The sequence below is a fragment of the Hyposmocoma kahamanoa genome, unplaced genomic scaffold (genome assembly GCF_003589595.1).
Source record: "Hyposmocoma kahamanoa isolate Upper Pololo Valley unplaced genomic scaffold, ASM358959v1 81, whole genome shotgun sequence".
Taxonomy (NCBI): Eukaryota; Metazoa; Arthropoda; class Insecta; order Lepidoptera; family Cosmopterigidae; genus Hyposmocoma; species Hyposmocoma kahamanoa.
In genome coordinates this window covers 7,413,550-7,428,998 of record NW_020654080.1, presented here as the reverse complement: position 1 = coordinate 7,428,998, position 15,449 = coordinate 7,413,550, and the positions used below count along the sequence as shown (strand labels likewise).

Sequence of the window (15,449 nt, the reverse complement as noted above, 5' to 3'; positions counted from 1 at the left end):
GCATTTAACACGGGACAATATGTTAAGCTACACGTGACGACTCCAGCTAAACGCACACAACAGCAATAAAACTAACAAATACGGATAATAATGCACAATATACTTTTTTTTAGAAAAACGGTATGAGGTTGGAGACATCTTTGTTTTCGCTCTAATAACCTCTCGCCGTTTGCTAAGATAGGTACCTATACAGACACCTGTCGCTGTCGTAGCATCTAATGCCTCCACCGCTCCATCATGATACGATCTCGACACGGGCGGGGGTTATTTTCCAAACACTGCACTTCTTATTGTCTCACCTCCAGTACCTTATTCCATCACACGGTTTCGCAGCGATAGCAAGTGATTGTCTTCGGTTCGCGCCAATTTTACGGCAGCATTTCTTCCCCGATTTCTTTTTTTTTTTGCGCGCACGGGCGTTCAGAACATTTGGTCAGTTGTTTTGTTTTAATGTCTGAATATTGTGGTGATAATGGTGAGATTTTGGTGGATGTTTATATTTTTTGCGAAAACGGCATCGGCTAGCGACAACGAACTGCCTGACACGGAAAGTGGGAAAGGTAGGTTCTGTTCACCTACGTAAAACATAGGTAAAGAAGTTTCATTGATGTTACATGGTATTTGGCTGATCCTAATAAATTAATTTAACAAGTAGCAACATTTCATCTCTGCATTGATATTTGTTTGTCGCAAGAAAGTTAATCTTGCTTTATTGAAGGTAGTTAAAGAGTATTCACTATTTGGCACGACAAAAGGCGATACCTAAATATAATTTAGCACTAAGAGGTCTACTTTTCTTAAAATTTAATTTATAATTTGTAATAACAATCGCGGAAATGTAAATATGACACGTGATTATACCTTTCAAAATCATAACGCTGCATATTATAACAATACAAATGCTCTCCCACGCTTTCCCTAGCTTTTTATTTAAGTACCATTAACGTACCTTTGCATTTACGTAACTTTTGCTGTTGTACTTGAAATAGAAACAATTAAGTTCCTTGCTCATAAGTCGTAACATACCATCGACATTTTCGTTAGAGCGCAGCGCTTCTATTTCACGGTTGCGCACATCAGACAATAGAAGTGAAAACAAACACAGAAATGCCCCAGAATAATTACCATATCACTTTCGGTTTAATCTAGATTTGTCATTGTCTGCAAAACTTTAACTTTTCACTGTAAATAATCCGCCTTGAAAATTTATTATTGTTTTGAATTAATTTCACTTTTTCTCTCGATATCAATGGAAGTGGAAAAATATTACCTACTGTTTATTCAGTAAAAGAAAAATGAACTTATTAAGTTATTTTATTTTTAAAGTAACTTAATAAGTACGTATAAATAATATAGTGTGATCCGAAAAGGTAGGTAGACCTATTTTTGCTACATGCGGTCTTAATGCTGTATGGAGTTTTGTAATAAAAAAATATTATTATAGTATTTGATGATTTACGTATCAGAGTCTGAACATTTTATCTGCATTTGTATGGATACGTATACTCTTTTATGAGTTTATCGAAAGATAGTACATAAATTACTTTTGCGATTTTTTTTCTTTCAAATACATGATAATAAGTACCACTGTGGTCTGTGATAACTATATACATATAATTAGATCATATGTACAGTGGGTTAAAAGTGTCTCAAACCTTTTTATAATTATGTAAATATACAAAATTACTTCTCTATGCAAATTTCAATAAGTTTCAAAAAGTACATAGAGAAGCACGAATTAGAAAGGTTAAAGAAGCACAATATTAAATTTGCCAGCGTAATCACAAAATAATAAACATTGATGGATTTAGCTAAAAACATTATACCAAAGTCCCAGAAATCCAGGTTCACTGCACATCATTAGGCAACATAATGTTTGAGGTCATTGATCCGAAACAGTTCTACTACCTATACTGATCCACTAAGTTCGTATTTATAGGCACAGTAAAACTAATAATTCAGATTGTTTCAGAGACCCGTTTTCTTCCCGTTTTCGAAAAGCGTTTTGACGGAAGGCCCCTGCCTCCATTAGGGCCCGGAGGCCTACCGCCGTTGAACACGGTTCCCTTAGCGGGGGAACGATGTTCAGCAAGATTAGAGTCCGCTCTGGATCAACTGAAGAGGAGAAAAAGAAACCAAGCAAAGACCTTGGACACACCATTGGTGAGTTCAGACTATGATATGTGACGATGTAGACATTTGATCACAAAGAAATTTAGAAAAGCTTAAACACTAAGAATACTACGTATACCTTTAAAAACAAAAAGAATTCCTATAATTGCTGGCCCAAATATTAGCTAACTTCAATGAAATAATTAATTAATATTTATTAATTCAACAATTCATATTTAATAACTCAATATTTAATTGATAAATTTGAAATCTGTCTTCCCATTTTTTTTTGTCATAACGTCTACTCCGATTATTTGTATGTTAATTAGAAGATTCTGCCTACAATAGTACTTCACATCTCGCTATGTCGATCATCCTCAGGACTCGTAACAAATGGCGTCACAGACATTTTTTGGAAGTTCTTAACAACTCTAGACAAAAGAATTATGAACTGAATATTCTGATGGCGGTTATACCAATTAGCGAAGAGGATAGTTAAGAACCATCTAAATAACACAACTTTCAAACGAGGTCAATAAATAAAGAGGGGGCCCATTTAATAACGCTATAAAAGATTAATTTAAATATCTGTGAAACTTTAAAATTTAATAGGGTAGGTACCTAGTTTGAAGCAAGTAAAGATGCCACCGACTGTTAATCAAAGTAAGAAAATTTTGCCCAATGCAAATAAAGCAGTCCCAGGTACCTACATCGATTTAGATTGTTTTAGGATGTGATACATACACCACTTAGTTACAGTACAGCGACTACTTAGAATACAATGGTCATTGAAATTGACTAAGAAAAGCCTAAAAGAGATTAACATGTCATGTTGTACTTACTCGTGTTTGTATTCTTGTAATAATGAAGGGAATACTTAGATGGCCTTGAGCTCTATATACACATTTTCTAGTCCAATATTTTTGATATGGAGTGGATAAAAAATCAAGGGACGGAAAATCTAAATAGGTAGGCTCTGGAATTAGGAACTATGCTAAACTAAGTAACAAAGGTCCGACTAGTTTCAATTACTTATCAGCCTAAAGGTTGGGTGTAGTAGGTAGGTACCTACTTCATTCATGAATTAAAAAAATACTTTACTCTTAATTCGACCTTGTTTCAGAGTCAAAGTATAGACCTCAATGGTTACAGTTTGCACCAGCAAATGAGATCCGCTCCAGTTGACATGTATGTAACAAGGATGCGTGTTCGTCTTCCGCAAAACTCAAATTGGGTTCGCGTAGAAAAATGTTATTACGATCCTCGAAATGTCTCTTTGGATACTATGCTTCTTTTCAACGACATCACGATAAGTGGTAATGTCGACTTATATGACGCAAATGAGTTAGACAGAGGTATACCGTTAAGTCGAAGACTGAGAAGAAACTACGCAGACGGTAGACCGTATGACCAATATCTCAACGCACAATATCCGCGATACCAAGGAAACAAGGGCTGCAATATGATTTTGAGGTTACGAAAAGCTGGCATAGGTTTCCATACTCAACCTTTGAATCAGCAACCAGGAAAATTTAATGTGAAAACTGACTCCGAATTTGTAGAACCAGGCTTTATCAGTGTTTACGCTTACGGGTGTGAGAAATATATCAATAGGAATTCTGTGAGAAATAAGGACAACTTGCCTTTGAGAAGGAGAAGGCGTTCTGACGAGTTTACTTTCGATCCACGGATGGAAAGATCTTATCCTGAAATATTAGAAGGACGATCCACGGAGAACAGATGGGATGTGATATATGAGCCACCTAGTAGCAGAGTGAATTACGAACGAAGTAAGCTCTTCAGACCGGATGATGATTTGGACGAAGTGGAAGATATTTCCAGAGAAATGGAGGATATATTCACTAAAGGAATTAGGACTCTCTTGACTACATACATGAAGAAAGAACTTCAACCAGCTATCAAAGATACTCTTATGAGAAATATGGGTTATGTGATATCTTATGGATAATTTAGATACCTATATGAAATGTATACTATTTTAGTCAAAAACAGTTGTTGAATGATTAAAAATTATATTATGTTAAAATGATAATTGCTCTATGCATAATTTTATAGCCATTAAGTAATTCTTTTTATACTATTAGGGGATCAATTAATTTAAAATAAAGTAAATAATCAAATATTTTCATTTAGATTTTTATTCTATAAGCAAATTCTAAATAAATTAATCTTAAGGTCTATATAATATCACTAGTATCACAGGGATTTTTGCAGTTTCCTGATCATTAACAACCAAACATAAAAAAGGAAATTAATAAATATTTATAAATTATCAAAGCAGTAATTTCTAAAAAAGCTATTTCATTTCAAATATTCAAAACTGCTTTATAAAGTAGCTCCTCAAAAATATGTCAGGATGAAGAAATAGTCTTTTGAACGGCATCTGACCTTTGCTCACAACTAGGAATTACAATTTTGACTAGAAATTGCAGTAGTTTAACTTATCTCTGTACTCTTACGAGGATATGTTTTATTTCATCATAAACAGCAAAATGTAGTGCTGAAACTAGGACAGCTTTCAGCATGCTTGGCCAATAACCTTTGAAAAGGGCCTGGAACCCCTCTTCTGTGATTGTTAATTTGACACAGTCTAAAAGTCCATTACAGTACATCTGCTTCCCAAAACCTTGTCTATACTGTTGGAATCCTTGAATCTGCATTCTTTTCTTTACCAAATCAAACGGGTATATTGTAGTCTTAGCTATGAACCCAGCTACAGAACCAGCTACTAAATTTGCAAATAAAGTTGTTTCTACTGCGGAGCCAAGATTTAATTCTCTTTGGAAGAATGGTACCTTATTCAAAATGCCATCTGTAAGTATTTTATATGTAGCAAACTGTACTCCGGCGTGTGGAGCTATCTGCCCCAAAGTCGGAATTAATCCTTTGAATAGTGAGCTAGCACCTTCATACTTGACCATAGTGGAGAATGCATCTATAAAACCTTTGTAAGCCTTGTGGGTTTTCTGCTCAGCTATTAGTCTTGTTCTGACTGTGTCGAAAGGAAAAGACGCTACTGTAGCCACTGTAGCAGCAATTGCTCCATTGCTAAAATTTATCCAAGGCTTGTTATTCACATAAAAATGTGTATCAGTCTTTTGACACAAATCAGTGAGTGTCTCGAATGCAGAAAACTGTAACACGCCGTAGGATATTGATAATAACTGTGCCGGTACATGTCCGCTCCATAGGGTGGAAACTCCTTCCTCTTTCACAATGGATCCAACGGCTTGAGAAATGGAGCTATACTTGGATCCTTTACCTAAAGGCTCTATTTGAAGTTGAAACCTGATTTTGAGGACGTCGAGTGGTTGCGCGACGGCTCTGGTGAACGCCCCAGCAGCTGCTCCAGCCAACGCTGCTTGATACACCTTTACCTCAGACTCATTCTGTACTAGATGCATAGTGATTTTACGACTCCGAATCACCATAAAAATCTGTCTGCCTGATGGTAATTCGAATACGATTATTCCAATTTCATTAGGGAACAACCTCAAAACTACAATATAAAAATAAACCGTCAACAAAATAAAGCTTGTAAAAAGTTCAACGTATAAATATAGTTTATTGCACTAGAAAAATGATACCAATGATTTTAACGTAGTGATTACATTTTCTTTGCCAATTATCACAAAAATCACAAAAAAAAATTTAAAAATTTCGACTATTTGTGATAGCTTCAGAGTTATTTGCAAAACGAAAAAGAGAACTACCCAAAAGGAAGGAATCATTCTTACATACATTTTTGTCTACATAATGGGGTAGAAAAAACAACTTTAGATGCGTTTTCACCTATTTAGTTAGATCATATGACTGACCAGTGACCACAGACTATTGTTGGGTAAATAAGGAAAATATTTCAAATAGTGGAAATTTTTCTGGAAAAAAAAAATTTCCTTTATGGCGGCCACTAGGCTTGTGCCAGTGTAAGTTCTAAAAGATTATTAATTATAAAAATTATGGCGATCATCGCCAGTGTCAGAATGGATCAGGATCTTCTGCTGACAACCGATCTAGACCGCTACCAAGTATCGGTCTCGTCCCGACTAAGGACATCCTATCACTGTCTAGTGATATCTGTATCTGTCCACTTCCCACCCGATCTCAGTATGAGAGGTACTAGGAGGATGTGGACATGTGGACATGTCAGCAGGTTGGGATGCGATGCGGCATTTCTTTGCATCTTATCCCTGGCGGCAGCTGTGCTTCTCTTCTGACGGTCCGACGTGCTGTGCGTCTGCCGTCTCTGAGGTGATTATTCGGGCAATGGAATACTTTATTCCGTATTTCGAAGTCTCCTCCAGCGGCAAAGCTCGCCCTTGGTTTAACGCTGAGTGTGCTTGTACGGAAACGCTAAAGCAATCTGCGTACCACGCTTGGGCTGAGATCGCGAGGCACCGGAAACCCTCCGCTTGAAGAAAGCCGCTAGATCCTGCAAAAAAGCATTACGGAACGCTCGCTTCGGCCATATTAGTCGTATTGGGGTCAGGTTAGCTTCATACCCATCAGCGAGTAAAGCATTCTGGTCGCTCGCTAAATCGGTCGAAGCGAATTTCTGCAGATCATCCCTTCCGCCTTTAATGAGAGCTGACGGATCGCTGGCTCACACCGCTGAAGAGAAAGCAAATCTTTTTGTTTCTCTTTTTGCTTCCAACTCCCGTCTTGACGCTGCTTTGCAAACACCACCTACACTACCTCGCTGTGACTCGAAAATGCCCGAGATCACTATCCGTCAAAAAGAGGTGTTAAAAACTTTACGCAAATTAGACGTCAACAAACCCAGTGGCCCTGACGGAGTCCCAGCGTAAGTCCTGCGGAACTGTGCACCCGAGTTGTTTCCGGTGTCGACTCGCCTGTATCGCCTCTCTATGAGTTCTGGACAAGTCCCAAAAACTTGGAAGCTAGCAAATGTATAGCCTGTACCTGAGAAAGGTAGTCATGCCAATCCATCTAATTATCGACCTATCGCAATCACCTTCATTCTCCGTAACACTATGGAGCGCGTATTGAACAGCTGTCTTCTTGGATACCTCGAAGACAGATCGATCGATCTTCTTAGTGATCGACAGTATGGTTTTCGCCGTGGTCGATTTACTTCGGGATCTTCTTGCGTATGCCATACATTTACGGGGCGAGGCTGTCGAGAAACGCGGTGAATCGCTTGCCGTGTCTCTCGACATATTAAAGGCCTTTGATAGGGTTTGGTATGATAGCCTGTTAAATAAGCTTCCAGCTTACGGAGTTCCTGTTGGCTTTTGCAAATGGATAGGCGATTTTCTGAAACATAGGACAACCCGTGCACCATGAGCTACTTTGTCTGGACTTATCATCCAACCTTAACTTTGGGCGACACATCGAGTGCTTGGCAAAAACTGCTGCCAGAAAACTAGGCATACATTACAAGGTCAGGCGGTACTTTTAAATCTGTATCATCACAAGTTCGATCGTGTATGGAGTACTTCTGCCACCTTTGGGACGGCTCTGCCCATTACCAGTTAGCTGCCTTGGACTCGGTGGAGCGAAAACCAAAGAGACATTAACAACAACTCTTGTGGAGTCGAAGCTACAAAATCTCGACCATAGCACAAAAGTAACCTGCTTGTTGGTTTACTATCGGATACATTTCGGGGAGTGTGCGCAGGAGCATTCCATTCTTATGTCGTTGATATTCCTACCTATTCGCAATAAGCGCTTTGCTTCCTCCTTTCAATTTAATAAATTATCTTCAAGTTTTGACAGGTGTCGACTGTCAAATGTGGAAGAAGTAAGGAAAATTTTCGGGAAAATGATTTTTCTCAAAAATATGAACTTTTCCAAATGGAAATTATTCCATGACCCAACATTACGACAGACTACTGACATTTGTTTATTTACATCTAATTTTTTTCTAGTTCAATTCAATTCAATTCAATTCAATAATTTATTGCAAAACCATAATGTACATAGTTCTTACAAGTACAAGTTCGTAGAAGTTCTTCGCCTGATCCCTTTTTCACTCTTCCTCCAACCTCCAAATCCCGTTTCCAGTGATATTTTATGTTTCCCCATTTTAAAAACAAGTTTAGTCAAAACACTTTGTAAGCGGCTGAAACGCTAACGGTGAAAAGCGAAGAGAATTATGACAAAAATAATGTCATTCATTCTTAATATTCGAAATTAATATCATTCACCACTCTTTCATTCGTTCCAAAATTATTCTTCTATTCTATACACTGTGTGTCTAGGTGGTGTCTAGCAGCCCCACTCAACCGAGGACATTCGGTTTGTTTCGTTAGCCGCTCGTTAGCCGACTTATCCCTTCCTCTTGCACTCATGGAACTGTACATTTCACCAACTTTTTTTTTTCTTTCTATTAGGAAATGCTGTTGTGTCAATGTGTGTGTGTGTGTTACACACTTTTTATTCATATGTCAGTCTAACGTCACTCGGAAGGAAAGTGGAAGAAAACATGGCGCCTATGGTCTAATTTTGTCGTCATTTTGTTTTGTGTTGTGATTTACTGTGCTCATCGTGACGGATTTGTATAACTACGATATGGCTAAGTCTTATTTTATTATCTAATCATCAAACTACATAATTCACAATAACTATTTGTTTTATCCTGGTCTATTTGCGGTTTAAATAGCTATACCCGTGCGCGTGTTATTTTCCATTCCATATACATTTTTGCTCGTTATTTTATTACAAAATGTCTCACAGATGCGCTATTCCGGGGTGTAGTAGTCGACGAAAGGATTTTAAACTTTTTCTTGCTCCATACACCGATAAAACACGATGGGAGGCATGGAAGAAAGCCCATTTTTGGAAAACTATGACCGTGAACCAATGAAACTTCAAAATTGTCGATTCTGCCCTAAACATTTTTATCCTGAACATATAAATGAACAAAATAAACTGACAAAAGATGCGATACCTATATTGCATTTAACTCCCACTGACGATCTGTCTTATGATATTAGTAATCCGAGTGTGTCTTTACCATCTAGTTTTTTAATTGATTCTCAGGCAGGTAATGTGCAATCACATGGTGTCGACCCCGGGCCCTCTGGTATACAACCTTTTTTAATTGATTCTCAGGCAGATAATGTTCAATCACATGGTGTCGACCCCGGGACCTCTGGTATTCAACCTTTTTTAATTGATTCTCAGGCAGATAATGTGCAATCACATGGTGTCGACCCCGGGCCCTCTAGTATACAACCTTCATTGTTTTGTCATGAATGTGTTACACAAGATTCTCACACTGTCCTGACTACCCCAGTTCGTACACATTCTAAAGTGGTCCGTAGTCGTAGACATGATATAGTTAGGAGAGTGCGCTTATTGCCATCGGAAGTAACACCCCGGAAAGAAATTTTGCGTGATAACAATAAAATGTTAAAATCTAAGATACGCTTGTGGAAAAGTAAGTACTATAACATAAAGCGCAAATCCAATCTAATTAGTTGTCCTAAAACATTACAATTCATCAAAAAATATAAATCTTTGAACAAGTTTGGAAAGCTTTTAATAGATTCACAGCTCTGTTTAACAGGTGTGAAACCTCACGGCCGCAGATACACCAGTGATGAAAAAATATTTTCACTTTCTTTATCAAAGTTAAGTCCAAAATGTTATGCTCATTTGAGAAAATTTTTTATTCTACCATCCAAGTCCACGCTAAATTCATTGTTGACTAATGTCCCGTTGCGACCTGGAGTCAATGATTTTATTTTTCAACATGTGGCTGATGCTGCCTTAGGCAAGTCAGAGAAAGATAAACAATGTGTTTTACTTTTTGATGAAATGGCCATTAATAAAAATTTACATTTTAATTTTCACACTGGGGTAATTGAGGGATTTGAAGATCTTGGCTCTGGACAAAGGAGTTCCAATGTAGCAGACAAGGCATTAGTATTTATGTTACATGGCCTGTTTAGTAGATGGAAATTTCCAGTTACCTTTTATTTTGCTAGAGATGGAGTTAAAACATTTACCTTAAAGAACATTGTTAAAGAAATAATTATTGCTGTTTTCAAAACTGGTTTTTTGTGTACGAGCCACTGTGAGTGATCAAGGCTCGGCCAATGTTGCAACCATAAAATCATTGACAGCAGATACTCATGCTGAATTATTACAAAACAATAGCACTGATCCAAATAACATATTCTATAAGATTAATAACAATGTGATCTACCATATTTTTGATGTGCCACATTTATTAAAATGTTTTCGTAACAATTTCCAGAAAAAGGATCTCCTACTTGACGGACAACGAGCACGAGCCCAATGGAACTTCTTGGAGCAGCTGTACAGAGTGGACGGCAGGGCAGGGAAAGCCCGCTCCATCATATGACAAGATGAAGGTAAATTATTAAGATTTTAGTAGATAATTTGCTTTTTTTCAAAACTAAGGGTCTTTTAGTACAAAGTCATATCTTACTTACTTTTTAAATTGTTTGGATTCCTATAATAAATGGCGTGGACGGGTGCAGTTTGTAATATATAACAAATGACATATTTTTAGTTAATATAATGTTCAACAGATATAATAAATTTATGGTATACAGACATTTGACATATTCTTGCATGATATAAAGATCATGGGGTATAATATACAATTGATATAACAAATTTCAATCTAATATACCTATGTCATAATGTTCATTTTATATAAACACTTCAGATATAACATTTACTGAGTATAATGTATTATTAATATAATTCCGGTGGTGTTCAGGTGCAATGGAAAATGAACCTAATTTGTTTGCATTTCCTAGTTGGTTCGACCTCCTCCTGTGCGTTTAGGTTAGGTTAGTATATGATAAAGCTGCCAGAACCGAATTTGTTTGCATTTGCTAGTTGGTAGGACCTTCTCCTGTGGGCTTAGGTTACGTTAGTATATGATAAAGCTGCGCGAGCTGAAAGAACGCAACGAGCGTGTCGCGGCAGTGGCAGACAAGTGCCAGAACAGAATTTGTTTGCATTTGCTAGTTAGTTCGATCTCCTCCTGTGAGTTTAGGTTAGGTTAGCAATAGTATATGCAACTAAATATTCTATTTAAAGTTTTAATAAATATATTTTTTAACACAAAAAGCACTTAAAGCAATACAAACACAATTGTATTTTGCGATTGTATATTTATTTAAATAAAAATTCTTATCAATATAATATAGGGTGCTTCAACTATTCCTAAAACGAAATATTGTGTTATATTATTTAATACATTATACTGGTACTTCTTATACCATTTGTTTTTTATATCACTTAATCATTATATGTAATGTTTGTTATACTGAAGGTTCATTATACACATTGAAATTATGCCTTTTTTTGTTATATCTTTTGTTGTATATATACAGTGAGTGCTTATATCCTTAGAAATTATATCAAAGGTTGTTATACAAAGCGAAAATAGATTATTTGTTGTTATAGCTTCCATTACACACTCGGCGTGGACTACATTGTGCTAGTAATGATATCGAAATCCATCCTTCTATCGCAGGTTTAGAATCCACACGTCCTACTGCTACAGAATTAAGGGAGTTAATTTACCTAAAGTTTGAGTTAGGAGGTGTGTTAGAAGGTAAGATGGCGGGCACAATTATTCACATAATGGCAAGTTGGGTCTCATTTTCGAGGTATTTGGGGCTGCTCATTACGAATATGGCACTCATTACTAAATACAAGATGGCGGGCACGACTTTTCAAATAATGGCAAGTTGGGTATCGTTTTCGAGGATTTGGAGGTGCTCATTATGAATATAGCATTTATTTCTTAATCCAAGATGGCGGACACGACTTTTCAAGTAAATGCAATATGGGTATCATTTTCGAGGTATTTCGGGGTGCTCATTACGAATATGGCACTCATTTCTAAATCCAAGATGGCGGGCACGAGTTTTCAAATAATGGCAAGTTGGGTATCGTTTTCAAGGTATTTTGGGGTGCTCATTACAAATATGGCACTCATTTCTAAATCCAAGATGGCGGACACGATTTTGAGTGAGTGGGTGGGTGAGGGGGTGGGTGAGCCCACTATCTAACCCAGCGCTAACCCACCCCCTAATCCATATTCGCAATGACACTTTTATTCGGTAGTTTCGGTTTTAATTGTTGGTTTCAATTGTTTCTTCGAACAACTAAAAAAAATTATTGCAATTAAAATCAATTCTATTGAAATCAACTGCAATTAAAATCAATTGCAATCAAATCAATTGCGACACGTCGCAATTGCAATTGATTTCAATTGAATTGATTTTTTAATCTGATTGAATTTCAGATTGAAATATAATTGATTAACGCCCAACACTGCCTGGGAAGATATGTGTCTGAAATAAAACCGACATTGTTGAGCAGTCCTAGCATTTCCAGTTATATTAAATAACAAAATGGTAAAAACAAGATGTCAAACAATAGAAAACGCTATTTGATAACGGCAATAGTTTCTATTGTTTATCTTATCTTGTTTTCGTACTGTGTGAAAGAGGTAGCAGTTACTGCTTTTTATGCTGTATGAAAGAGAAAGAAGTTACTTCTTTGTAGAACCGCTGTAGAGAGAGCGTACGACGGAGACGAATGAGACAACTCGATGCTTGATTAACACTGCATATAATAAGTAATAACATAGATGGTGCTTAACAAGAACAATTCTTATACTACACTTTCCCTGTTACAAAAATAAAATAAAATTTATATAATTTCTATTTTATTTCTATCGTTATACAAAACAAATACTTATACATATATTTACTTATAGCATAGTTACAAAGGGTAATATAGTTAGTTACATTTTATTTTGTTTAGTAGTCAAAAAGCAATATATTATTTTTATTAATTTTATAATAATAATTATTATTTTGCATACAATAAGGTACTTAAATTAATTATGTGGGTACCTACTTTACTTATGTATTTTAAATAATATAAGGTTTTGTGCGATTTTTGTGGACTATTTCTTCCTTATTATTTATCATTACATCCTAAATCTTCATTAATTAAAAATGGACCCGAATATGTACTATCTATTTTGTTGCCTGTTTCATTTTTAAGTAGCAGATAATTACCTTTAGTGTACGTCTCTGGATTAACATATACGTCATAGGCCTTCTTCCGTTTTAACTTATTTCCTAATAAGTTTTTCCTTGCATCTTGCTGTGCAACCTGTAATCTATATTTTAATTTATGTGGATAACTATCGTAGTTATATAAAGGATCTATACCGGAATTTAAATTGTTCGGCAATTTGCACGACTTTCCGAATACCAGTTCATGCGGCGTGTACCTTGTCTCTGTATGTACCGTATTATTGTACGCGAAGCACCAGAACGACAGCCAGCTGCTCCACGAACATGTTCGGTTAAGGCAATTAATACGTAAATACGCACCTATAGTCTTATGTGCATTCTCGAGCGCTCCTATGGACTGGTGGTGGTACGCTGTTGAAGTAAGCTTCTTAATTTTTAATAGTTTACAAACTTCGTCCATTGTGTTTCAAATGAATTCAGATCCACGATCTGTTGCAATTTCCCTGGGTATGCCAAAACGCAAAATAAAATTATTTACAAAAGCAGATGCAACCGATTTAGCATCTTTTGTGTGTAGCGGATATGCCTCTATGAACTTTGATAGTTCGCACTGTAACGTGAGAAAGTAAGAATGACCGGCAAAAAAAAATATCTGTAGGCAGAGGACCAAATATGTCTAAATAAATCTTTTCAAATGCATAACTTGACGTACTGGTTATTTCCATAGGCTGTTTAGGGTGTAATTAAATCCCGACATAGCAATCGTAATCATTCTAGAAAACGCATTGGGACTAGTTTTTAGTCCCATTGGTAATCTAGTCATTTGATATTGATTTTTGGTTGTTGTGAATGCATTGTATTGTCGACTGTTTTTATTTAATTTTATTTGATAAAATCCTTGATAGAGATCTAAAGTAGTGAAATACATTGCACCAGATAACGAGTCTAGAATGTCTGAAATATTTGGCAGAGGAAACTTGTCATCTTGAACTTTTTCATTTAATTTTCTGTAGTCAATTACTACACGCCATTTTTTAATACCCGTTGAATCTAGCTTTTTAGGTACTAGTAACAATGGACTCGACCAGGCACTCCTACATTCCTCTATTATTCCATCGGCTTGCATACTTTTTATTTCTTTATCTATTTCCGATTTTTGACTTTGTGGTAAACGATACGGCTTTACGTAAACAGGAGTAGTATGTGGCTTTAATTCAATAGTATGGTCGTATAATGAAATCGTTGTCAATTTATCTCCTGGTACGTGAAAGACGTCTGGAAATTTGGTACAAATGTTTTCAATAGACTTTTGTTCTTCCTGATTTAGATTTTCAAATTTTAGTAAAGAAAACAAAGACTTGACCCTCTCTGCGTTCATATTCGACTTATTAAAGTGACATAAATAATAATCACTTAACTTAGAAACGTTTAAATTAAAATAATTCAAAATTACATCCTCATTTCGTGTATTCATTATTTTAAAAGGTACCTTACCATTATGCGGCTGTACTATAATGTTAGCAATGTATACTCCGTGACATAATTCTTGAGAACTAATGACACATTCCTGTTTTAACTTCGTGTCCACATAATGAATTGATTCGCTTCTTGCTAGAATTGTTAAATATGAACTATCTTGTTTCAAGTAAGTAATGGGTAATGTGACAGGTCTCTCTAAATTACAAATTCTTAATTAATTTAATTCGAAGTCTACAACTGCTTTGTACTTTGTTAAAAAATCTAGCCCTAAAATTCCATCAGTTTTGAATGGCATTTTATCAAATACATAAAATTTATGTTTTATAGTGTAGGTATCAATTTTGAGCTGTAAATAAATATATCCTTCTGACTGTACGCTTCCACCAACGCCGTTGACCTAAAGTTTTTCTTTGTGGAATGGAATGCGTAAACATTTTACTCTATCGTGCTTGACAACTGAAATCGAAGCGCCGGTGTCGATTAGCCATTCGCTTTTGTTGTGTTCATGCCTGTCCAAATTAATACATACTTTACATAAGCTGTTGCACATAAATACATAGTCATACTCGAAAAAAATTATTCAAATGTGACGCGTTTGCTTGCTCTGATTCATCACGGTCACGTTACGTTGCCATGCAGGGGTCACCTGTCGTGGATATAAAGTTCACATTCCTATGGGATAATTGACGGCGATTGCCCTGATACCTACCCCTGTACGAGTTTCCACGAGAAAACACTCTTGGGTTTCTTGGGTGATAAGAGTTCTGTGGCCGTCTGTAATAATAATTTGGTGTATTTACCTTTACGGCGGACTGCCCTCGCGCGTATCCT

General features: G+C 36.3%; 3 protein-coding genes across 3 annotated transcripts in view; 2 read left to right on the top strand and 1 right to left on the bottom strand.

Annotated features, from left to right (window-relative positions):
• The first annotated feature begins 364 nt into the window (after positions 1-364).
• LOC113234086 lies at positions 365-4,187 on the top strand. Its single transcript, XM_026469333.1, has 3 exons — positions 365-560; positions 1,973-2,163; positions 3,236-4,187. Exons 1-3 carry the CDS (start codon positions 473-475, stop codon positions 4,079-4,081), a joined length of 1,125 nt encoding a protein of 374 aa, XP_026325118.1. The 5' UTR covers positions 365-472; the 3' UTR covers positions 4,082-4,187.
• Positions 4,188-4,239: 52 nt separating this feature from the next.
• Positions 4,240-5,698, bottom strand: LOC113234087 (mitochondrial thiamine pyrophosphate carrier-like). Its single transcript, XM_026469334.1, has one exon. It carries the CDS (start codon positions 5,562-5,564, stop codon positions 4,575-4,577), a length of 990 nt encoding a protein of 329 aa, XP_026325119.1. The 5' UTR covers positions 5,565-5,698; the 3' UTR covers positions 4,240-4,574.
• A 3,208-nt stretch (positions 5,699-8,906) lies between these two features.
• LOC113234055 overlaps positions 8,907-15,449 on the top strand; it is a 28,460-nt gene continuing 21,917 nt past the window's right edge. The window contains exon 1 of the mRNA XM_026469290.1: positions 8,907-10,478. Within this exon, the coding sequence (XP_026325075.1) occupies positions 8,908-10,185 (1,278 nt within the window). The 5' untranslated portion in view covers position 8,907 and the 3' untranslated portion in view covers positions 10,186-10,478. The remainder of the gene's footprint in view (positions 10,479-15,449) is intronic.